General features: G+C 39.5%; 1 protein-coding gene across 1 annotated transcript in view; it reads left to right on the top strand.

Annotated features, from left to right (window-relative positions):
- sorcs3 (sortilin related VPS10 domain containing receptor 3) overlaps positions 1–22,788 on the top strand; it is a 204,857-nt gene that overhangs the window by 148,527 nt on the left and 33,542 nt on the right. The window contains exons 8-17 of the mRNA XM_042396082.1: positions 2,414–2,503; positions 2,931–3,110; positions 10,137–10,283; positions 12,513–12,615; positions 14,169–14,245; positions 14,794–14,885; positions 16,683–16,790; positions 17,915–18,032; positions 18,127–18,260; positions 22,663–22,776. Of these exons, the coding sequence (XP_042252016.1) occupies positions 2,414–2,503; positions 2,931–3,110; positions 10,137–10,283; positions 12,513–12,615; positions 14,169–14,245; positions 14,794–14,885; positions 16,683–16,790; positions 17,915–18,032; positions 18,127–18,260; positions 22,663–22,776 (1,163 nt within the window). The remainder of the gene's footprint in view (positions 1–2,413; positions 2,504–2,930; positions 3,111–10,136; positions 10,284–12,512; positions 12,616–14,168; positions 14,246–14,793; positions 14,886–16,682; positions 16,791–17,914; positions 18,033–18,126; positions 18,261–22,662; positions 22,777–22,788) is intronic.

The raw sequence follows: 22,788 nt of genomic DNA, 5'->3' as shown, positions 1-22,788 counted from the left end.
GCCAGAAAATCTAAATAATGACCTAATAGCTGCTCACAACTGAGTTGGGCATTGAGTGAGTTTGGCTCTATGCAAGACCCGATCACCTGATCCGGTCACACAGAATCCTTTGACTGAATATTCATATAAAATTAGTTCAGTTCACGTGTAATTTTAGGTCCTCTTGGGGTCGTTGCTTCTGTAGTATCTTAATATTTCCAATTCTGCTGTCATCATGGAGATCTGTTTTCTATGCAGAGGCTCCACACAATCCCTCTTACATAATGTTGCTTAGAACAGAAAAAAATATTAAAAATGATTGTACTTAAACCTCAACTGAAAATTTGTGCTTTGTTTTCAGTAGACTAGTTTTAATATTCATCCTAGCCACTGCCCAGTGTGTCATATCAATCATGATTTGTGCCACAGAAAAATCTGAAATGGTACATAATGTGAATTCCAAATAACACAGATAAAATTTATGGCTTGCATTTTAATTTCCTCTACAGTGTGAATATTATTTACTTTGACACTGTGTAAATGAGGTTTCATACATTGAAAAGTCAACAGGACAAGTCAGAATAATTACATAGTTAGTCCACAACAACACCAATTTTATTCAAATTTACCTCAAAAACGGTTGTGATGCTTGATGTCTGTTTAAGGTGATTTCAGCACCTGCATTTAGGGGAAAAAAGTATCTGGTTACGTTTTGTGAGTACATCTTCACCTCTTAAAAGTTTATCTTGTTGCAAAGGCCAGTATGCATCTACTGGCACCTCTTTTTGCAATCATCTGATAAAATTCACTATTTTCAGAACAAAAGTGCTTCTAAACTTATATAGTACTCTTGCCCTAGAGAGTAGATGACCTCTGTCCTCTAAAAACCTTCCCTGACACTACAACTGACGTTTATAAAATCCTCCACATCCTGATCCCCTCACCTCTCCAACAACATAGCAAACATCACACATTCTGACATCAGCCTGTGCAAACCGTGTAACCCTGGATAATCCTACTGCACTAAATGTACTTTTATCTTTGAGTTATTAAAAGTATATTTTAAGAAGATAATAAGTGATACTATTAAAAATTCAGAAATTATTTGTATTATTTTAAGTTGTAGTGTTAATATTGCTTCCTGCTGTTTGATCCCACTAAAATTCAGTAGAGAAAAGTAATTTTTCAGAAACCTACTTACCTGAGTTACCTACAGGGACCAGAACCCTCACTGACTTGGCAGCACATTAGACAAAGAAATAGAGTTGTTCTCCAAAGATCCTTCAATCCTGTTTGACCTCTCTGAAGTCTTTCAAGTAAACTCACAAGTACTCAACCTAAACCTCCCCTTCAATTCAAGCACCTCCACATTTTAACACGTATGCGTCACAGACGAAAGACCCTGAAAGGGATGGGAAAAAAATCAATCATACCAATTCCTCTTAAAGTTCAAACCGCCTCTGGTTACCTGGCCATCGATCTCCTGCTCCTTCACTCGATTGCATGTGGGACTGTTCTGCAGTGCTCACTGCTAGCCCGCTATATTTCCTCTCACAGCTTGTTTTCTCTCTTCTGAGCCATTCAGAGCACTGACAAGATCAGTAAAAGAATTGGCCCTGTCATACCACATTAATACTGCGTAATATCACTTCTCTTCAACCGAGAGCCACAAGTTTGATTTGATGGTTTTCCTCTAATGAATTTCATGTTGTTATTGATAGGACGGGAAAGCAAGTAGGTTATGAAGCTGCAGTCTCACTTTGCTCAGTGTGTCTCTATGTGTGTGTCTGTGTACAAAGTGCAGCTTCCGTGGCCTCAAGGCTAATGACAATTCTCCAACACCGAGCAGCCCTGTTTTCTTGCTGCATAAGCTAACAACTAACAGCTTGGAGTGTTTGCAAAGGGTCTAGACCATTAAGGACAACTTTTTTTTTTTTTTTCCTGGACAGCAGATGAGGCTTGGCTAGGTAACTTAAAGATTTCTCTTGACAAAGAATAATGAGAGTATTGATTGTCCTACGAGATATTTACCAAAGTCCACTTTGAAACCACCAAGTGCATTAACACCGAGAGAGGGCATCCTCTGAATGCAAGCCAGGAGATCACTATAAATGGCCAAAAAAGAAAAAAACAAAACAAAACAAAAGCCCCTGGATACCCTGTGTATCCAGCAGCACCTTGAAAGCCACCAGGACAAAAAAAATGAGAGATTGATGTGCTCCCACAACTTTAATTGATTGGAGGAAATATGATCTAGTTTCAGTGATGAGGTACACCTGAGGCCTTCATACAAGGTGTTCTCTGCATTTGTTCACCTGCAGAGCTCCATCACAGCAGTGCTAAAAAATCAAAGAGAAGAATAATGTTGCTAAATTTAAGCTAGAATTAAACCAAATTTCAGTGTATGCAACTAAGTGAGATTTATGTGTTGTAGGTTCCTACATCAGGACGAGCCACTTATTACGTATCCTACAAGAGAGACTCATTCATCCAAATCAAACTGCCTAAATATTCCCTGCCGAAGGTAAGATGCAGCAAAATTAACCGGACAAGTATTTTTACTTTTTACTTTCTATGACTCATAGAAATCTGTTTTAATTTCAGAATGTGATATAGTGAATTAGGTATTTCCATATTCCTGAAAAACCTTTGAATTTGATACTGTCACAACGGTGAAATTTATGTAGATACATTAAGCCACAGGCATGTCAAAAGTTTGTTTTCAATTAAAAATTGGCTTACTGCCCTACAGGTAAGTCATACTCTTACCTCTAGTACTACATTGAGAGTGAACACCTGAGTGTGCTATACCTTACAATATGTCATCAACCATTTATATTCACACCACAGCATTGATCTCATGACCAGTCCCACAGGGTCAGCATGTTCTAATCCTTCACCTCTCCGCCTCCAGTCATAACTCCTCTTAATCTCTCCGTGCTCCCTGATAGGATTTACACATTGTCAGCACTGATGAGAAGCAGGTATTTGCAGCGGTGCAGGAGTGGAACCAGAACGACACCTATAACCTCTACCTGTCTGACACCAGAGGGATCTACTTCACCTTGGCCATGGAAAATGTCAAGACCACGAGGGGAACCGGGGGGAACCAGATGCTGGACCTGTACGAGGTAGGCACCTGATGAAATTGGTCATCCAACAACTATTGATAGTCTCTGTCTGTATGTCTGTCTGTTCTTCGCTTTTCTTGACAACCGTTCCTCCAATCTACTTAACACTTGGTGGGTGTATTGCTGGGGACCCAAGGAAGTGCAGTGTCGAGTGTGAGTTCACTGTAACTGGTTTAGCGGCCGAGGAAACTCACAGACCAATTGCATGCATTGTAAATCATGTCAAATGATGCTACTTAGCCAATCAAATCTGTGTATTATGATATACATTGCGACTGGAGTCAGTGAGTGAGATACACACACACACACACAGGGGAGAGATGAGACGAGAGTCTACAGTTGGAGAATACGCGAGTCAGAGAAGTAATTTCACATGACGTGCTCTAAAAAGAGAAAAACAGACAGCGAAAACAGAGCTTTTAATCAAGAATGGACAGACCCACAGGCAATTCAAAACCAATATGTCTCAAATGAGACCACTGTGAAGCACCACTATGAGACAGCACAAATCTTTCGAGCAAACATATCCACTCAAATCCAAACTGAAGGCACAGAAAATAAATTATCTAAGAGCCTAATATGATCGATCCACTTTATTTTAGGATGCACATTTTTTCAAAAGCTCTCTGTTATATATTTTATTTTAAATACAGCCCTTATTTTACTTGGAATGAGAAAAGAGCATGTGTTTACCATTAGAGTACTTATTATTTATATAAGGTATTTTAAAGGGGTCCACCAATTTTACACATTGAGATCAGGTTCTTGTCATTAGTGGTACACAGCATGTGAAATCAGTTGTATAATGTATTCTGTGTCTCTAAAGGAGCTTTGACTGTTCTGAGAAAATAACCCTGATGATGTCATCAGACTACACATTTTTAACGGAAAGCCTCCTCTTCAAACTGTGGGTATGGAGTTTGAAAGATGTTGTGTGTCGGGGTGTGCCCGAATACAAATACATTATTCGGCAAAGCACAACTAGTGGGGTTTTTATGAATATTTGTCTCACACAATTATTTTTAAAATTATTTGTTTTTGGGAAGAAAAAAAAAAACATGTCAAATACCAGCGAGCAGGTCAGTTATAGTCGCTATCTCAGTCTCTCTCCTCTGCTCTGCTGTTACATCTATCAGCAGGTCTCAATGAGGGGAGTCACATCCACCTGCTTCATGACGCATATTTCTTAATTTGGACATCACTTTAATTTTCATCTTTAATTTTCTAAAATTATATAAGCTTAAAAAAAAAAAAAAAGGGATTTTTAAGCCTCTTTCCACTTTTATTCGAATACAAATACAAATAATTTTGCTGCCTCAACAAATACAGATACAAATACAAATACTGGGCCCTCTGCACATCTTTAGTGGTGTGTACCAGGCACAAAGGGTCTGGTGAAAATGATTTGCATTATAGGAAGTGTAGGATCCAGCATTTTTGACCCATAATAGGGACTAAAGGTCAGGATATCTTTTTTGAACATTGTGTTTTTAGTCTGTCCCTTGAGTCCACCAGCTTTATGGAAGTGCAATATTAAATCACTGGAGGACCACTTTAATGCAACAATGGACAACAACAAAATCTGACATGAAAGTTTTACAAGCAAGGCAATGTAAGAGTGACACAGGCCAATATTTTCAGTTATGATCGGTTTAGGACTAGAGATGTCAACAGTTAACCGTTAATCAGATAACCGCCGAGAATATTTTTGACCAGTTACGCATGCTGGTCTATAGGTTAATTTGCATAGGTTTGATACTGAACCCATGACTTAATGCTATTCACGTTAGATCAATGGGTGCCAAATTTTGGTACGTTGCAGGACTGAGAGTGAGCACAGCCCCGCAGCCCCATAAGTTTTAAATACACATCTTTACTGACCAAAGTGTCTCAGACAGAGGATCTGACAATGACAGGATCACCAACCTGCAGATACACAGAGATGTGACAGATCCATTTTACCACCCTGCATGGCGCATAGCATAGCTGTGCTGTGTGTAGCCCATAGACTCTCTAAAAATAAAGTGTAGCTGCAGTGTCTCCAATTTAACAGTGCTGTGCTGGGCAGATGACAGGTGTGTTTACAGTGCTTGTGTGCTCTGAAAGACTTCATGGTGTGGATATAAAGTCACACAGCTGACAGACTGTTAGCCTAGCATGCTAATCCTACGGTCTGCCATCACTCATTTGGTGGCCCGAATAATTGAGACAGATATGCTGCCAATCAGTGTGGTAGAGGGCGAGTAATTGAAAGAGCTAGTTCAGTACCTCAAGCCCCAGTACATTATGCCATCAAGAGTTACTATGACTAAACACATTGAAAACGCTTTGAGGTGAAGAAGGATGAGCTAAAAGTCAAGCTAACCAGGGCAGACAAGCTAGCTCTGCTGGACAGCTCTCACAAACGAAAACTACATCACAACTTTTTGTAAAATGGGTGTTGGTTGAAAAGCAAAATTAACCAAAATTCAATTCAATCAAATTGTTATTCTAAGCAAAGATAGGCTTTCTCAGCATAAAATCATAGCTAGACTAAAGGTTTCTACAGGGGCGGTGCATGGAGCTCTAAAATGCTTTGCAGAAACTGGGTCAGTTGTATCCAAAGCAAGATCAGGCAGACGAAAATTGACCACACCATCAGAAGATCAATACATCAAGCTTAATTCCCTGAGAGATAGAAAAGCAACTTCATCACAGATACAGAATTTGCTAAATAAAGAATGCAAGACTCCAATCAGCAAAAGTACTGTCAAAATAAGACTGTCTTGTAGTGGTCTCAGAGGACAAGTAGCAGTTTCTAAACCACTTCTCAAGAGGGGAAACAAGGCCAAACACTTAGGGTGAGCTAAGAAATGGAAAAAAGTCCTATTTACTGATGAATCCAAGTTTGAGATTTATGGCAGTAACAGAAAAGTGTATTTAAGGAGATGAGATTTATTCATTAATTAATGCATTCAACTTTTTAAAATAAAAACTCTGCCATTTATCTTAATTGCCAGTTAAGTTTCATATTCTATTTCAGTGGAATAAGGACACCAGTCAATGGTTTCAATGGTACACAGTATACAGGAGCAAGAGACTGAGAACAGTGCCTCCTTTTCTATTCATTTAATCGAGTTTTGAACTGACAATCGATTCTGAAGCAGATGGGATACCAAGAATCAGAATGGAATAGAATCGTTAGAAAAACAATCTTTGTCCCAAAGATTCACACCCTGTGCTGTCATAATGTCATAATGCTGTCATTAAGGCAAAAGGGGGACCAAATAGTAAGATATTCCAAAAATTCATGTAGATTTTCCAAAGATTCAACTTTTCACTCAAATTAATAAGCTGATATTATCATTTGTAATGAAAAAAAAACAGTATTACATTCAAAATGAATGCAAAATAGCAGTATCTTGACTAGTAGTCTTAGACTCATAGACCCCAATGTATATAATGCTCACACGGTCTTGCCGTTACTTGTCTTATACAGTATAGATAAGTTTGCATTACAGCCAGTGGTCCTCTATCTCTCTGACAGCAGACATACACAGTGTAAAGAGCATACTTAATGGAGCTCACTGCCATGCACCTCTGGACTTATAATGACCTTGTTAGCTTACTGGCTAGCTACTGTATGTGTTTGCGTTATCATTCATAGCAGGAAAGTAAAATTCCCATCTTCTCCACTCCCTGGTGAACCAAGTTTATCACTCCTACGCTGGCAGGTGTGACTGAGAGAGTGAAGGAAGTGAGATATTGGCCAGCAGCAGTGGCAGCGCTGTGGTAATTAACAATGCCATTACTTCTCCTGCACAGTATGTGGTGTGTGTGTGGGTCTGAGTTTGTGTGTGTGTGTGAGTGTGCAGCTCCTATTACCATGCAGCAGTAGTTTAGGCATTTCACCATGCAGCACTAGATGATAAGGCGTTTTAATTGCATTTGTCATACGGTCACAGCTCCGTTCCTGATCTGAGCCTAAACAAGAGATAGATGATACACTGCTGTCTCTGATAAATCAGACCCATTACACAAGGGAAGATATATGCTATGGAACTCATCCCATTTATTGCTGCTAGGCCTTGACAAACTGCACTTCACAGACCTAATGTTCCACAGAGAGGACACAGCTCCAGTCAGACCAGAGGGGGGACAGCAAAGTATGTGAAAGTTGTTTTGTTCTTCCACTTAGAAGTCAGGTTTCTTCCCTGAGGGCCTCCATTTGCTTTGCATCCTCCTTCCTAAAATCAATTATGCTATTTCCACACAGAAAATTGCACAATTACCTTCTAAATTAGAGGAATTATTTTATTGTCAATCGGATTGCATAAGAGCAATTTCTGTAATCATGAGCTTTTGTTGTGCAAACTAGTTTTTTGTCGACATCATCCGCTAAACTTCCCTTCAGTCTGGAAGGTGGTTTAGCAGATGGCTCTCCGACAATTATCACTCTGATTAGCTTGGGTTCACTGTATCAGAAATCATTTATCTCTCTCTCGCATCGCTATAAACAGCTCTGAATGACTGATTGAAGACATGGAGTGGATTGTTGTAGGTGGAAAGTAATAGATGATCTAGATGATGCTGACACTCATGAGGATGTGGCCCTTCATGTTTGTTTTCCTTCCAACACGCTGTGATTCAACAAATGAGCCATATAATATTCTGTGGAAAGCTAAATTGCTTCACATTAAATAATTGGCTGTTCCCTGCTGTTCAATAAAGACAGTTCATCTTCAATGAAAAGCAGCCTTTTCAGATTGGCAGCCATGTTTTAATCTATGAAAGATTTTCAAATTAACACGTGGCCATAGTCCACTCTGTTCACCAGCTAGTCTCTAGCATTTAGCAGCTACTGAGCCAAGTATTTGCTTCAGGATATGGCAGACTGAAAGAGAGCTAAAAGAAGAGTGAATGTTTGACTTAGATTTGCCATATGTCAGCTCAAAATGAATGTCAACATTGTTCAGTGTCTACTGTATGTGTAAATAGGCAACTGTCTGCTAACAAGTTCACCTTAACAACTTTATAAGGTGATAATATGTAAGCGTTGTGTTTATAGCTTGTTCTGCTGCCACGGAGTGACTGAAAAATAAAGAAATGCAGATTTAAGGACAAAGTAGTGATGAAATGAGTAGCTGAATAATTAATTAGTTTGATTAACAAATGAATAAATTTAAAAAAAGAACAATTTTTAAAATCAATTAATTGTTAAAAAATATATCAAACAAAAATGTAAAACATCACAGCTGTGGTTTTGTTTGAGATTGTATTTAGATTGTATATTGAATCTCTTTGAATTTTGGACAAATTGAAGATGTCATTCAGTGTAGGGCTCCAGGAATCCCTTATAACCCACTGGTATTCTTCTGACAGAAAAAAATATGATTTTAAAGAGGAAACAAATGTTCTCAAGCTCTCAATCTCAAGCTCTCAAGTAGATATTTGTTTAATTAATAAAAAGGGTCAATACATTAAAAACACTTGCCAAATCAATACAGTGATACAGTGAATAGTTCGATTCCACACAAAGGTGGAAATGATAATGAAAATAAATATTAGTCCAAGTTATTGTGAAATATAATAAGTGTACAGGACGTTTTGGGTCTGAAATGCAAAAATAGGATCATGCATAGAGATGCCATGAGCAGTAAATGCTGACCAGTCAAATCCACCCCCCCCCCCCCCCCCTCCCCGTGTTATTTAAGAATTCCCTATTGTATTATAGAAGAACTAAGTCAACAGTGTCCTGTGCTGAATACAGTATCAGCAAATAGAAATGTTTGTTCAGAGTCAATTGTAGTAGATTCACAAAAGTTCCAAAGGCAATGTCCACTGCCTCAGAATGGGCTGTGTGAAAAAAGTGTTAAGAGATCAAATATAAGATTTTGCACTGTTCGCCACTTGTACATCGTAGTCAAAGTTATGACTCACATTACTGAGATATGCTTTGCCGAAGGTAAGACATTATTGAAACCAGCAGGATGTTCAATGTCTTTCCTCCAGACATGCTGCAGCACAATCTTCATGCTTTATTCTCTTTTTCGTTTTCACTCACTTGGCATGCAGCAAATAGCAGAACTGCTTGAACTCCTTGCGCATAAAAGCAGCAAACAAGTAAATCCCCCAAAATGTTTGTGTATCCCTTTAATGCTACACTGCTGAGAGTCATCTGTGCTGTAGAAGAGAATTCTACATCTGCGTCCTTCACTCTGTCGCCAAGAGAGTGGATGCTGTGAGTGATGGATAAAGAGAAAAGTATGTTTGTGGGAACGCATGCCTCTCCTTGTTTGCGTGCAGTTGTGTGTGTGTGTGTGTGTGTGTGTGTGTTTGTGTGCACGAATGGTAGAGGAGGTGGAGGCAATAAATAATTACTGCAGTGATTGACAGGTGGGGTTAGATAAGGACTGGAGGACCCTCGTTAGCTGCATCCATCCTGAGCACCATGTTTCTATGACAATGTCAAATGTGCTGCCTATTAGTGCCACTTATACAGACATGCCCCTTCAGGGAGGGAACATATCCAACTGGAGCTCCTCACTATGGCAACCATTTGGAGTGACTCTGTCCTTTCCATTGCATGTCACGCCTCCGTTTGGTTGAGGGATGTGTCTAATCCCTGGGAAACAACTGGCTGGTGCTATGTGTGTCTGTGTACGTGTGTTCACTGTGAGAAAACAGACAAGGTGTCACTTCTCAATGACCATCATTTTGTACTGTCTGCATTGTTGAGACGTGTTAGGATATAATTACAGATAGCACTTAGATTGATATAAGAAAATGCAGCCAACTCTGCTGGTGGTGTCTGCCAGACTGTCAGACACAGCAAGAAAGGATAAGCATGCCCTACTGAGCTTGTGTTGAGAAGATTTCTGCCTCAATACACAAAATGCCGTTTCTGATGAGAGTATTAGGTATGCTATGTTATCTGCAACTGAAAACCAAACTGCTATGGAGGCATTGGAGAGATGTAAACCGCTCCCTGCTGGTTTGCATTAATGGTTTAAGATTAGATTCAACCTGTGTGTCTGTGTCCATCAGGTGGCAGGAATTAAAGGCATGTTGATCGCTAACAAGAGGCAAGACAACCAGGTGAAGACCTTCATCACCTACAATAAAGGCCGGGACTGGAGGCTCCTGCAGGCCCCTGCTACTGACCTGGATGGAAACGACATCCACTGCATACTGGTAAGACACTGTATATTTACTATAGCTCAAAAGATTTTTGTGTTTATGTTTACAATTAGATGTAAATATGCCATGCACAACTGTGTGAAGCAAAACTGGGATACAGAATTTCTGAATGAGTCGTATCACTTTGTAATAAAGCACCCTTTATAAAGAGTTCATAAGCTGGAATTAATGGCTTTATTTGTGGTTACTAAATAATTTACCAATGCTTTATAGATCTTTGTGGCTATTCTTAAGAACAGCGGATGGGTGTTCTTGTTCTTTCTTGCTGTTTTTTGTCTGCTTCTACCATTATTTACCAGATAATGACCCATTTCATCCATGCAATCTTTCAAACTATCTTGCTGAAAAATGTCTAAGGTCGAAACCAGTGCTCCTCGCTAGCATTGTCAACATTTCCTGTGATTGTTTCACAGTAAAGGCATACAACTGCCCCAATATTCCAATGTATTTATTGTGAAACAATCATAGGAAGTGGTGTGTTAGTACCATCAGTAGTCTAACAAATTATCAATATTACTGCAGCAAATTGATTGGCTAAGAAAGCAGCTGGGCTCCTGCAGTAACAATGTGCTGGTAAATAGTGATAAATAAGCCAATATGATACATGGGGATTGTCGTTACTCCACACCTGAATGAATGTAGTGGAACCTATTGTATGTAAATATATACAGACATTGGTGTTTTTCATATAAGCTACTGTAAATCAAGTGATGTTGACTAAAATTATATTACGCATGAGTAGTTAGTAACTGCCCACATCGCTAACTACTGGTTTTAGTAGTAGACTGCTCAGCTAGTCCAGGGGTGTACAGTCACACCTGGAAGCTTCCCAGTGCAAACACTCTGATGTGTTTGCTACTGAGCAGCTCCACCTGTGCAGTTTGGGTTACTCGAAGGCACTTAGGTGGTGGTGTTGAGAGAAGCTCAAGTCTTCCCAGCCAGATTTAATCTGCCAGTTCTGGGATTGAACAAGCGAACTTCCAGTCACACACCTGCTTATCTTTAGCTCATTAGGTTTTATTAATAACTTATTAACATTTATAGCTGAAGTCTTTGTTTTAAGAACACTTTATTGGGTTTTTTTTCAGCATCCTCAAGCAAGTGTAATACTAGAGGATAATGTACACAAACCACAGAGACTTTTCACCACCCAAACGTCACTGTACCAAACAGAAAATGCTTTGATGGATACTGCATAACTGAAAGAGACTGATTTAGAAAAAAATAAGTTAAAAACATATATATTATACTTTAGTTTCTCAATTTACAGCACTGGGATCATACAATGGCATAAACTTTGTTTAATGACGATAATGATGTTTATGTATATTTCATGCTAGTGTTATTTGAATATGCTTATGGAAGTGGAAGTTGTGGTTTTAAAATAAGTCAGATAAGGTGCTACCTTGGCAGATCCAGATACACTGTATTTGCTGATGTTGTCAGCTTCCTCATTAGACAGCCTCCCTGCAACTAAAACTAATAGGCTGACTGTTAGGAGGAATCATGTTTGAGACATTAAGAGGACTTCACACGGTTTAAGAGGTGATTTTGGAGCTGTGTGGTGTGGCTTACCGGTTCACTGTGATTGCACATTCATGTGACATTTTAATTACTGCCGCAGATTCCTTTTGATTACCCTGTTCAGTCCCACTGCCCTTGATGTCCTTACACCAGTGACATGCTGTCTGCTGCGGAGATGAAAGCAGACACGTTTTTTTCTGCTCTGTGAACAAATGTAATTGTCTTCTGTTGTGTGCATGCCCCGGAGACTTGGCTTCACACTTTTAATGCAAATTCCATCGCTCTTTGTATTAATGACAGATTAAATGCAATTAGCAAAACTTATGAAGGCACAGTTGGTTCTCTATGGAAGACTAATGAATCTGGCTCGTGTTTTGATGGTTTGTTTTTGTTCTAGCATTTTGTTCTGACCCTATCATTTTCAAATAAATTATTCACATTTCCTCTCCCCTGTCATTACCTGGTAGCTAAATACCCTGATGCACAGTGAGAAAAAGATTGATTTATATCATATTTACAGTAAATATGGTCTAACATAAGAAACAAAGTGTGCTCTCTTTCAAAATGATTTCTGGCTTAACTAAGAGATGGTTTTCACATAGAATTTTTCTGGATGAATGTACAGTATTTTGTATCTGTGTCAACCTATTTTTTTCCTCCATGTAAGCATGCAGTTCAGCTGTTCTTCCTCTTCTTCAGCCTTTCTGTTCACTTCATCTCCAACTGCGAATGTCAGAGAACCCTTACTTGTCAGGAACAATCTCTACCAAGAGCTCTGCACCAGGGGTCATAGTTGCCACAGGTGAGAAGTTGTGTATTGTAAAACCACACAGTATTGATAAATATAACATATTTCTACTCCACAATTTTTTTTTCTTTTTAAAAATGATTACACTGTCTGGCCTCAGCTTGCAAAATGAAGTACATATCAAATGGTAAAAGAAAGGTATTTTGGATGTAGGGCTGTACTGTGAGTGAATGCAACACTGAAGTGACACCTCCATGCCCTCTTACTTAAGCTTCTGCCTCATCCCCCACTCTCAACATGTAGTAAGACATATAAAATACTCTGCTGGATGATAATGTGTCTGATATGGTTTTTCTGCATAAAAAAAAGTAGGATTACCACTTTTAAATCCTTAAAATTACATCTACTCTTAATGCCTCATGAAAATTGCAGAAACTATGAATATGCAAATATTGTCCATTTCAAAAGTGTAAGTGCTGGACACAAGATGTCTCCTACTTTACTATAAAGTCATTTCCCTAAAAATCTGATTTTCAATGAGCACAGAAAAACTTTCCAATTTCATTTGTGAAAACAGCTTTCTAGCATCAAACCCTGCACATCCATCATTCTACACAGTGAAGCTCAAACATCCAACTAAGGAAACAAGAAGAAAAACAGATTTTTGAGTGGAGGGGGACTTTTAGCTACACTGGGCAAGATCTAAACCTCTTCTACAGGCAAACTTATTGTTGTGGATCACATTTTTATTTATTTCAATCAAAAATATCCACTTGTTTTGAGGACATGTAGCCAGTTATGCATGCTTGAGAAAAAGCAACAGTTTGTGTTGTGATGTGTCAGTGTGCCTGCAAGTGTAAGAGAGTTGAAGCAAGAAAGATGAGGACAAAATAGATGTGTAAGTACCAGTGGCGGTGTCAGCAGAAAAAAGTCTGCCTTTTTGCTCTGTGTGTGTGTACGTTCATGCGTGAGTGTGTGTTTGACTTTGGATCTGTCTGTATTGTCTTCGGTTTGTGAGAATGCTGAATAAACATACATCTCCGCTGCCATGCTTGCACAGTATGTCTGTGTGGGCCTGTGTGTGTGTATTACTGGCCAAGCTTTTGCTTTGGCACTGTGATTCACTTTGCCTGCTGCGCCTTTTAAGACATCAGCTGGTGCAGAGATCATCTCACCAACATGACAAACACCATCCAGATCAAACACATGCCTATTTACTGAGTCGTGGCCAAGATAGTAGAGCAGATCAACAGAAGAAGCCAGTTCACTCGCTGCACACTCACAGGAAAAAAAGCTTTGGAGGCATTGTGTTGTAACACTGCAAACTGCCAGAGTGAAGGAGGCACCTGCCTTCCTCCTCCACATCTCACATTATATTGTCTAAATGATGCAGGCATCCATAGGAATTAACTTTGGGTCTTCTTTGTATAATTCACATGAATCGAGAGACAGCAAGCTGATCTGGGGCTCAAGCCAGAGGAATAAATTAATCACAGATGTGGATTGTGTGGTTGGCAGCATGTATTTAAAACACATATGGTCCTTTATCTGTGTGATCTCATTGCAGTTATGTTATGTCATATATTCTGTTGGCATTTTCACTGCAGGAAATATTGGAGCAGAGCTGTCTTACAACAATGTTGGCATGTTCATATCATCTGATGCTGGCAATAGCTGGAGACAGGTGAGCTACACACAGAGATCAAGCCAGCTGACAGATTTGTACAACAGTGTGAAATGTTGACAGAATAGCTAATGGCTTTCCAAATGTAATATTGTGTTAGGGTGTCATGTCTTATCCTAAAAAAACATTTAATAACTGTTGCTATGCATGTCAAGCTTTCAACTACAGCATGGCACACATGCAGTTTACAATAATACCAGTAGCAGATTTACCACTTAGTAGAAGTAAACAACATAATCAGACATCCTGACATTTGTAAGCTAATGTTAGAGAAGATAAACATGAGGTTTAATTCTTTCCTAACAAATTTGTCCTCGAGTAAGAAAAGGCATCACCCTCCAAACTCTTTGTGTACAGAGCATTGCTGTCTTATTAGAGCTCCTGCATGTTGAGAAATCATTGGTCGCTAAGCTATGATTGGACAATAGCTGTTTGGAGGTGGGGTTTACCAAATTCCTCATCTCAGAACTTCCTGTAAATGATGAAAGTAGTTTTTTGTTACATTTTTATTTCCCTGTGAGGCTGAATGTATGCATATGTCTGTTCAGATTTTTGAAGAGGAGCACAACGTGTGGTTTCTGGATAAAGGAGGAGCCCTTGTTGCTGTGAAACAGCCATCTGTGCCAACCAGACACTTGTGGTATGTCCATTTAGATAACTTTTTTGGACACTTGTCTTAAATTACTTTTCCTATTTCCTACAGCTATTTTTTTTTAGGTTAATTCAACCCTTATGCACCAAAAAAAAGAGCATGTATATATTATATGTGACACTTGATCCATTTAGCGATGCACTTTGACTGTGGCTCCTGCAGAAAAGTCATAGGCAATCTAATTTGAGAGATTTTTTTTCAAGCCACTTATCATTAACAGCCAGCCAGTCTGAGCCCCCCCCTTTTAGTGTTTTCATTAACATGTTGCCTTCTTCTTGCCAAATCGGATGCCTACGCTTTGCCTCAGTGCAGGCTAATCCAAGTGAGACCAGATCTGTTCTCCAGTCGCTTTTGCAACAATTTTGAAATTAGTTTTAGAGCCAGTGAAGTGTAGCCTGCTGGGTTTTTGTCTCCCAACCAATTTAAGTGTGATGGTAGAGGAGGAGAAAAAAAATAACAGAAAGAAAGAAGCCTGTGTATCTACATGGCCTCTGTACAGCAGCTACTGAACAGTATTGCTTTCTCAGCTAGTGTAAAGTTAAACACTTCCCCGACCTGAATCTCATAATAGGTGCATGTCAACGCTTTTTCTGTTGTCAGTGCTTTTAGCCAAATGAAGGCAGTGGGGGGTTTTTAGAGGCGGTATGGGAGGATTTTCTTTCTCCAAGCACAGGCCTCAGCAGTGTTTCTACCCATGTCACACTCAGGTACTCCTAGTTGTTGTCACTTCTGCACCAATGTTGATAAGCTGTCAGAATCAATAGAGTCCAGGCCCCAATGATGAAAGCTGTCCAGTTTTTTTTTTTTTTTTTTTGCAGTTTTGTAGCTGAACATGAAAAAGTTCTATTCTGGTCTTGTTTTTTTCACCCATGTCAACTTTACTCCGGACCCGTGACGTGGCTCTTTTTCTTTTTGACACCAAAACATTCCCTCTCTTCATGTGCTCTGAAAGCAGCTTTGTGCATCTTTGCTTTGATAACCAGACAGATTGTCTCTTAAATATCCCTTTAATGCTGAGGCTTTTGATATTTACCTCAAGCTACAGAAGCTCTGAGGCTACATCCGCACTAACCCGTTTTTGTTTTAAAACGCATAACTTTTGCTATGTTTACACACTATTCTGGCTTTTTTGAACCTCTAAAATGGAGACTTTTGAAAACACCATGTTTTAGTCTGGACGGGCAGAAATGGTGACTTTTGAAAATGATAACACAGACACCCACGTTCGCTTCCTGATTGGGTCTCATCAGTCACGACGTGTCCTTCCCTGATTCCTCACGCCTCTATTCGGTGACACTTTTCCAGAAAAAAACACATCAGTCTTGACTACCAATGGTTAATTCAACATGGATAACGAATTACAGGTGTTTCTTGTTGTCTCTGCTAGCAGCTGTTGTGCAGTTAAATTCTGCATTTTATAATGCTACTATAGGCAAGCTATTATTCGGGCAATTTGCAGCAATTCCTGTGTCCAGTCGCTCATGCCCACTGTACATGAATGGTCATGTGATATGTGTTTTCAGGCGTGTTAGTATGGATGGAGATTATTTCTGAAACGGCTCTAAAACGCTTGTTTGGACAGAGATCGTTTTTGTTTTAAAATGCTTCAAAATGAAAACGTATTGGTGTGGACGTAGTCTTAGACTCGTCTGTTTAGACAAGCCAGTCATTCTGATCCTCACCTAAACCCTCCCCTATGACCAGGCTCTAATAGAGAGTGTCTGTTTCTGTGCCATTGCTGTTGCTGGGTTTGTGATGGGAATGCGTTCTGACACACATACACAGGGTCAGCTTTGATGAGGGGAGGCAGTGGATCCAGCACAGCTTTTCCTCAGTTCCTCTGTTCGTGGACGGCGTTTTGGTGGAGGCTGGGGCTGAAAACCAGATCATGACGTAAGTCCTAAATATCCCAAAAGGAACAAATGACGTGTTAAAAGGTGTTGATTTTTGTGTCCTTTTAGGGGTTATTGTTGGGCCGAGTGTGAGTTGAAAGGTATGTTACCAATTCGGTTCATTTAGCATTGCACTCCTATAACATTTTCAGGCACATAATGGGCAATAAAAAAAAGAAAGGATCAAAATCAATGCAGCAGAGTCAGACAGATATTGTTGTTTTTATTCCACTCATTCTTCTTCTTTGGTGTATACATTACCCACAATGCAACTTAACTCTTGACAGTTGGGTCAGTATACACTCACCAAGTGAATAGCTGAGATTTGGAGTGTGACAAACAAAGTCAGTAATAAAATCGTTTAAAGTGTTTAGTGTACATTCAACAGATTACAGACCAACTTCCTGATTCAATTTTGACCTAGTGTACTTACTGTAGTTGTGAGCTCCTACAGTTAAGCTGTGCAATTATAGACTATTACTGACCTTTTGGGTGTGCTCACTTTGGGGTTAATCCCCAAATAAAGTGGTTTAAAGTGGTTTAGACCAGTGGCTCTCGACCTTTTTGACTGGTGACCCTTTAAAATGAAGCAATGTCTGCTTGAGTCTTGAGCAACTGAAACACAGAGTGATACGGTACTTCCTTCTCAAACTGTTTCACTTGAAGAGCCCTTAAAAGTCTGAAGAGATGAACATATCCAGTACTTCACAAGACAAAAGTAAAAAGTAGAAAAAAGTCAAGAAAAATAAGCAAACATTTGTGCTGCAGTTTTCTTTTTCTTTTTTTTTTCTTATCTCTTTAATCATCTTGACTGCACAGAATATTCTTGAGACTCCTTGAGATGTTACAACCCATCTGGCTAAACTGTTGGCTTGTTTCCAACTTGTTTGATCATCTTATTGCTTATTCCTTGCCCCATCTGACTTTGTTGTAGTGTTTTAGCCATGTCTCAGTAATTACTTTGGAGTACAATGGAATTATTACAGATTGAAACTATGGTAAAAATTACAAAAAATTAGACCCAAGTTGTAATAAACCACAATTATCATTAAGTAAAGAGGAAACATGTTTCTTATGGTTTTAAAGTATAATCAGTTTCTTGAAGTTTGTCATTTGCCACTGCAGCTTTTTTGGACACTTCAGCCACCGTTCTGAATGGCAGCTCATCAAGATAGACTATAAGTCCATCTTCAGCAGGAGATGCACAGAGGAAGACTATCAAACCTGGCACTTGCACAACCAGGTAAGAAAAAAAACATTGTGAGATTCAGGTATGCCTGAAGTTCATGCAATAAAAGCAATATCACTTTCTGTAATGTTGCTCATTGTTCCCACAGGGTGAGCCATGTGTGATGGGACAAAAACAGATTTACATGAAGCGCAGACCTGGAAACTACTGTATGCTGGGAAAGGACTACTCCAGAATTCTCTCAGCTGAGTCCTGTATTTGCCGAGCCCATGATTTCGAATGGTAAGATGAAGTTTGTCTTTGCTCAGTAGCTCTTTCCTTCATAAAAGGGTTTATGTCTCCCTCAACTGTCTGCTAAGGGAGCACTTCATGTTAATTTGATAGCACTACTTTCAGTGGATGTGTTTTTTCATTGATATTTTCAGAACTTTCTAATGTGTTTGTACTTTAATTATTTTGAAATGGGCAGATGCTAGCTACAGTATGAAAGTTTGTAACAGTATAAATGTGACCCAACCGACCATTTAGCTAATGCTATACCCAGTTAAATGCTACTGTATGTAAAAGTAATAGTAAGAAACAGCCCTGGCTTCTTAAAAAATAGCTACCATCCAGCTTCCATTAAAAGAGTCCTCCACAGATTAAGCATTGCACAACTATAGAGAGCTCAAGTGCCAGAAGTAGGAAAACCTCATTTAAAATCCCATTGACATAATGTAAATTACTAAAAGTCCAGCCCTGGAGCATAGCCTCTCTCAACAATATGTTGTGTTGTTCACTCCATATGTCTAGATAAGGATGGTATTGTTTATTCAATATTTTACAAAACCTAATTTCCCTACAGCATCAAAGTTATTGTAGTTTTTGTTTTTGTTGTTTAACTTTGTTAAAATGGCAAAAATTTCAACTTCTAATTGACAATTTATCCCAGATTTTGTAAAGTAAACCCAAGGAACACCTTATTTTTTCAGAAACACAGATGAAAGAAATGCTGAATCATAAATTGCTTTGAGTTACAGAAGCAGACATGATGTCATGACTTCTGCTCAACAATATTGTCAGACTCAGGATGAACGGTTTTAAAAGGGATCAAAATCGATGCAGCAGAACCAGAGATAGTCTTTGTATTCCATGTCAAAATCTGGCACATACATTACTCATAATGCAGTTTGACAGCCAACAGTTGGGTCGAAGCGACAACTACCAACGCTTGAGGCCAATTTTGAAGTATCTTAAAGTGCAATACCACTGATGGCCGCCGGATGCTGGCACCAAAAGATCCCTGGCTCCAACTGACTCCCATTCAAAAAGCATCAGCTCCTCTCTAGAAATACAAAGTCAATCATCTTATTCACTGAATCGTTATAATCACAATCAATAAATGTGGGCCCTCTAATAAGTGTGCTGGTGGTCATTTTTATTGCTTCATTTATAAGACTTGAAGACTTATAGTAGCTTTGATGTCTGCTGTGTTAGCATTGATTGACAGCTGTGATAGACAGTTGTCTTACCTGCTCTCTCCAGCTCTGGGACTCACACTGAGCCAGACTATTGTCGCAATATTTCAGTGAGTTTAATGTGATTTGCACACAAATTAGCACAATTTAACTAAAGTAGCCAACATTAGCCCATGTGCGGATCACTTGGTGTTCCCCGTAAGGTAGTGTTAGCTTAGGTCTGAGGTAATGGAGCATGTTTCCAGAGTGTGAAAGGCAACACCCCACACTCCTTATTTGGAAAGTCCTGGCACGGAAAAGCTGCCACTCTGGGCTTCAGACTGGCTCCAATGCAAACCAACGAGTGACGACACATCTTGCTACGTCCATCTTTATACAGTATACAGTCACTGGTTGGGTTGGAGATTCAGGTGTGTTACACTCATAGACTGTATAAAAATATGGATGTAGTTACCGTGACGCCACTCATTGGTTTCTGAAGAGCGGTTTTGAAGCTCCAAGTGAGCCGCTCCGGCCGTCGCCATTTTGGCAGTGCGTGACTCTGCCTCACTCCCAGCCAATCCAAAATGGGCAAAGAGGCGAGCTGAATGGCTGAAACAAGCCACCTAGCGGCTGGCGGACCTGTCACTCAAAGCAGCCATGTTCTTCATTATGCATAACTTTACGGCTCAATAGAATTTAAACGGGTGAGTTATAAATAAATTCAACCCTGTTAGAGTTTTCATGAAAGGGGAAACAAGCTTTAATGACCAAAACCGTTTTTTGTACCAGGCTGTAAACATGTTTATTCCTGCTGTAAAGTTGGGCATTTTAACATGGGGGTCTAAGGAGATTGCCTCGCTTTTGGAGCCAACCTCAAATGGTCATTCAACTGCAGGTTTTGGCACATCCACTTTGGCTTCATTTTTCAGCTCTGGACGTTGCCACTTGGTTATACTAGTAGCGGCTAACGTAGCCTTGAGACGCTAGCCTCAAACAGAAATGAGGAGCAGGCTAGAGATAACACATTTGTTTGAACGGTTTTGTTACTAAATTCACTTTGTGGATATGGACATATTTTGAAGAAAATTAGCATGATGGGTGTGTGCTCTCATGGGAATACTGCAGATTTGATTTCTCAGCAGCAGAGCAGAGTTTATATTACAGCAACAGACAAAATTACAAACTAGAGATGGTCAGTGCCATTCAAAAATATGCAAAGTGGGTGATTTATTCCTTAGCTGTGAGCAGGGTGTGTCTCATTTTCTGTGATCAGTGAATTAACAGTGCAACAACTCAAGCATGCAGCCTGGACAAGAGAGGAGTTCTATGCAAACACCATTTGCACTGTTCATTCTGTAGGCCAATTTTCAGCCATTTAAGATGAATTCCATTGCATATGCTATTCATGTGTCTCATTAATTTGCTCCATTTGCTGCGTGTTTTCCAATAATCTGATAAGTTTGGGATCATTTTACACAATTTGCTCATAATGTCTGTCTCCATAGTGTCTGTCTGTTAGCTTGCTATGCTTGTAATTCTGTTGAGACGATGTGGGGGTGTAAATAGTTTCAATTTGTATGCTAATCCCAAACAGTTGTACTTTTTATCTTAAGAAAAAAAAAGCCATCCCAACATACAGCAGTTATGTAAATAGTATTTGTAGAAAGTCAGAGAGTGAGTGCTAATTGGTTCCCATTGAACTAGTGTAAAGTTTATTTTCTTTCTGTGTCTGAGTCTGATTTCTGCCTGTCTATCTTACTCTTTCTGTCTCTACTGGGTATTATTTGATGCATGCTTAAAATTCTAAAATGAGGACTTGAAAAACCACCAAAGCAGAAAAAGCCCAAATCCTTTAACTTAATTTGAGATGTGAAGAGTGTCTGGCACATGATTAGCCCAAGTGCATATTTATTAGACTTGTGTTAAATGACTTTGCATAGTGGAGATGTGTCTGTATATGACGCATTGTTATACTGTATTTACAGTACAATAGAAGAGGCTGAAGAGGCTGATTCATCAAAGATTAGGACTAATCCACTTTGATACTTTCTAAGTACTGATCAAAAAGTAGCATAGAGTATCAAAAACTATCTTGTACTTACAGTTGGCACTGAATGAGTCTTATGAAGTTCGGACAGAGTGCAAAGCAAATTTTTTGTGCGGCACAATTACATACGCATGACACAAGTCAACGCTAAGAAGCAAGTAGGTTCAAATTTGCCCCAGGTGACACAAATATGCATCCGCGCAAGTTGAAATTGTTTCAACTTAGGTGAATAATTTGCAGGCTTTATGAATGTACTTCATGAACATAAAGAGAAGAGAGGGGAAAAGGACAGAGACTGGAGGGAAATAGAAAGAACTGGGGTCTGTGATGAGCTCTGGGTTCAGTCAGAGGTTGAACTGAACACAAACCCACAGACACTCTCCAACAGACATGGTCGGTGCCTGCCATTGCTAGCTAGCTCACAGCTACAGTAATTTATTTTGGCTATTTGGGGCAAATAAGCAGAAATGATCCAACGGTCAAATTTGTGCAAATAATGCAAGGTTCTGTTTGAACACAGTTTTAGTCTTTAATTATTCTTTGATGATATAGAAAGATTTTATTTTTAATACCATAAAATGGTTGAACTAGGATCCCAATTCTGTGTGCACATCTAACTTTCACACAGGTCTACACAAGCTCATTCACAATATATGTTCTAGCTGTTTTGTCCCAAAACGGACACCGTCCTGACTTTTACCTCTTTGGTCATATGTGCCTGTGCAACCAATATATCTTGACATCTTGTTAATGAATAGTTCACACTGTCGTAGTCACAGAATCAAACTCGACTAGTAAGCCACAGGCTTGTTAGTTTAGTTTATTTGTTCTGGCTTGCTAATTAATTGATAAATCAATGTCATGACTGTTATTAGAATGGGCACTTGCTTACCTTGCTTTGTGAGATGTAAATCATGTTCAGCAGGCAGGTCAGGGTTAGTCATCCTTGTGTAAGAAAACACACTCCCCCCTGGATGTGTATCCATACACACTGCATCACACGGCTGTGGCGCATTTGTCAACAGTGGCCTTAATCAATACATAATAATGATGTGCCTCTGTGCCAGACAGGCCCCTGGTCACCAGTTATAAAGAAATAGATAAGAGAGGGATGTGGAACATACTGTATGACAATATGTCCCTTTTCACATGCTGATATTGATCAGATGCTGTGTGGATGTGCTTTGTTGTCTGACAGTGATTATGGATATGAGCGCCGCGGCGATGGGAACTGCAGGCCTGCCTTCTGGTTCAATCCCTCCACTGTCTCCAGAAGCTGCAGCCAGGGTCAAAACTACCTCAACAGCACAGGGTGAGGATTTCA

This window comes from Thunnus maccoyii, chromosome 2, assembly GCF_910596095.1.
Source record: "Thunnus maccoyii chromosome 2, fThuMac1.1, whole genome shotgun sequence".
In the NCBI taxonomy this organism is placed as follows: Eukaryota; Metazoa; Chordata; class Actinopteri; order Scombriformes; family Scombridae; genus Thunnus; species Thunnus maccoyii.
This window is presented reverse-complemented; position numbering and strand designations above follow the sequence as displayed.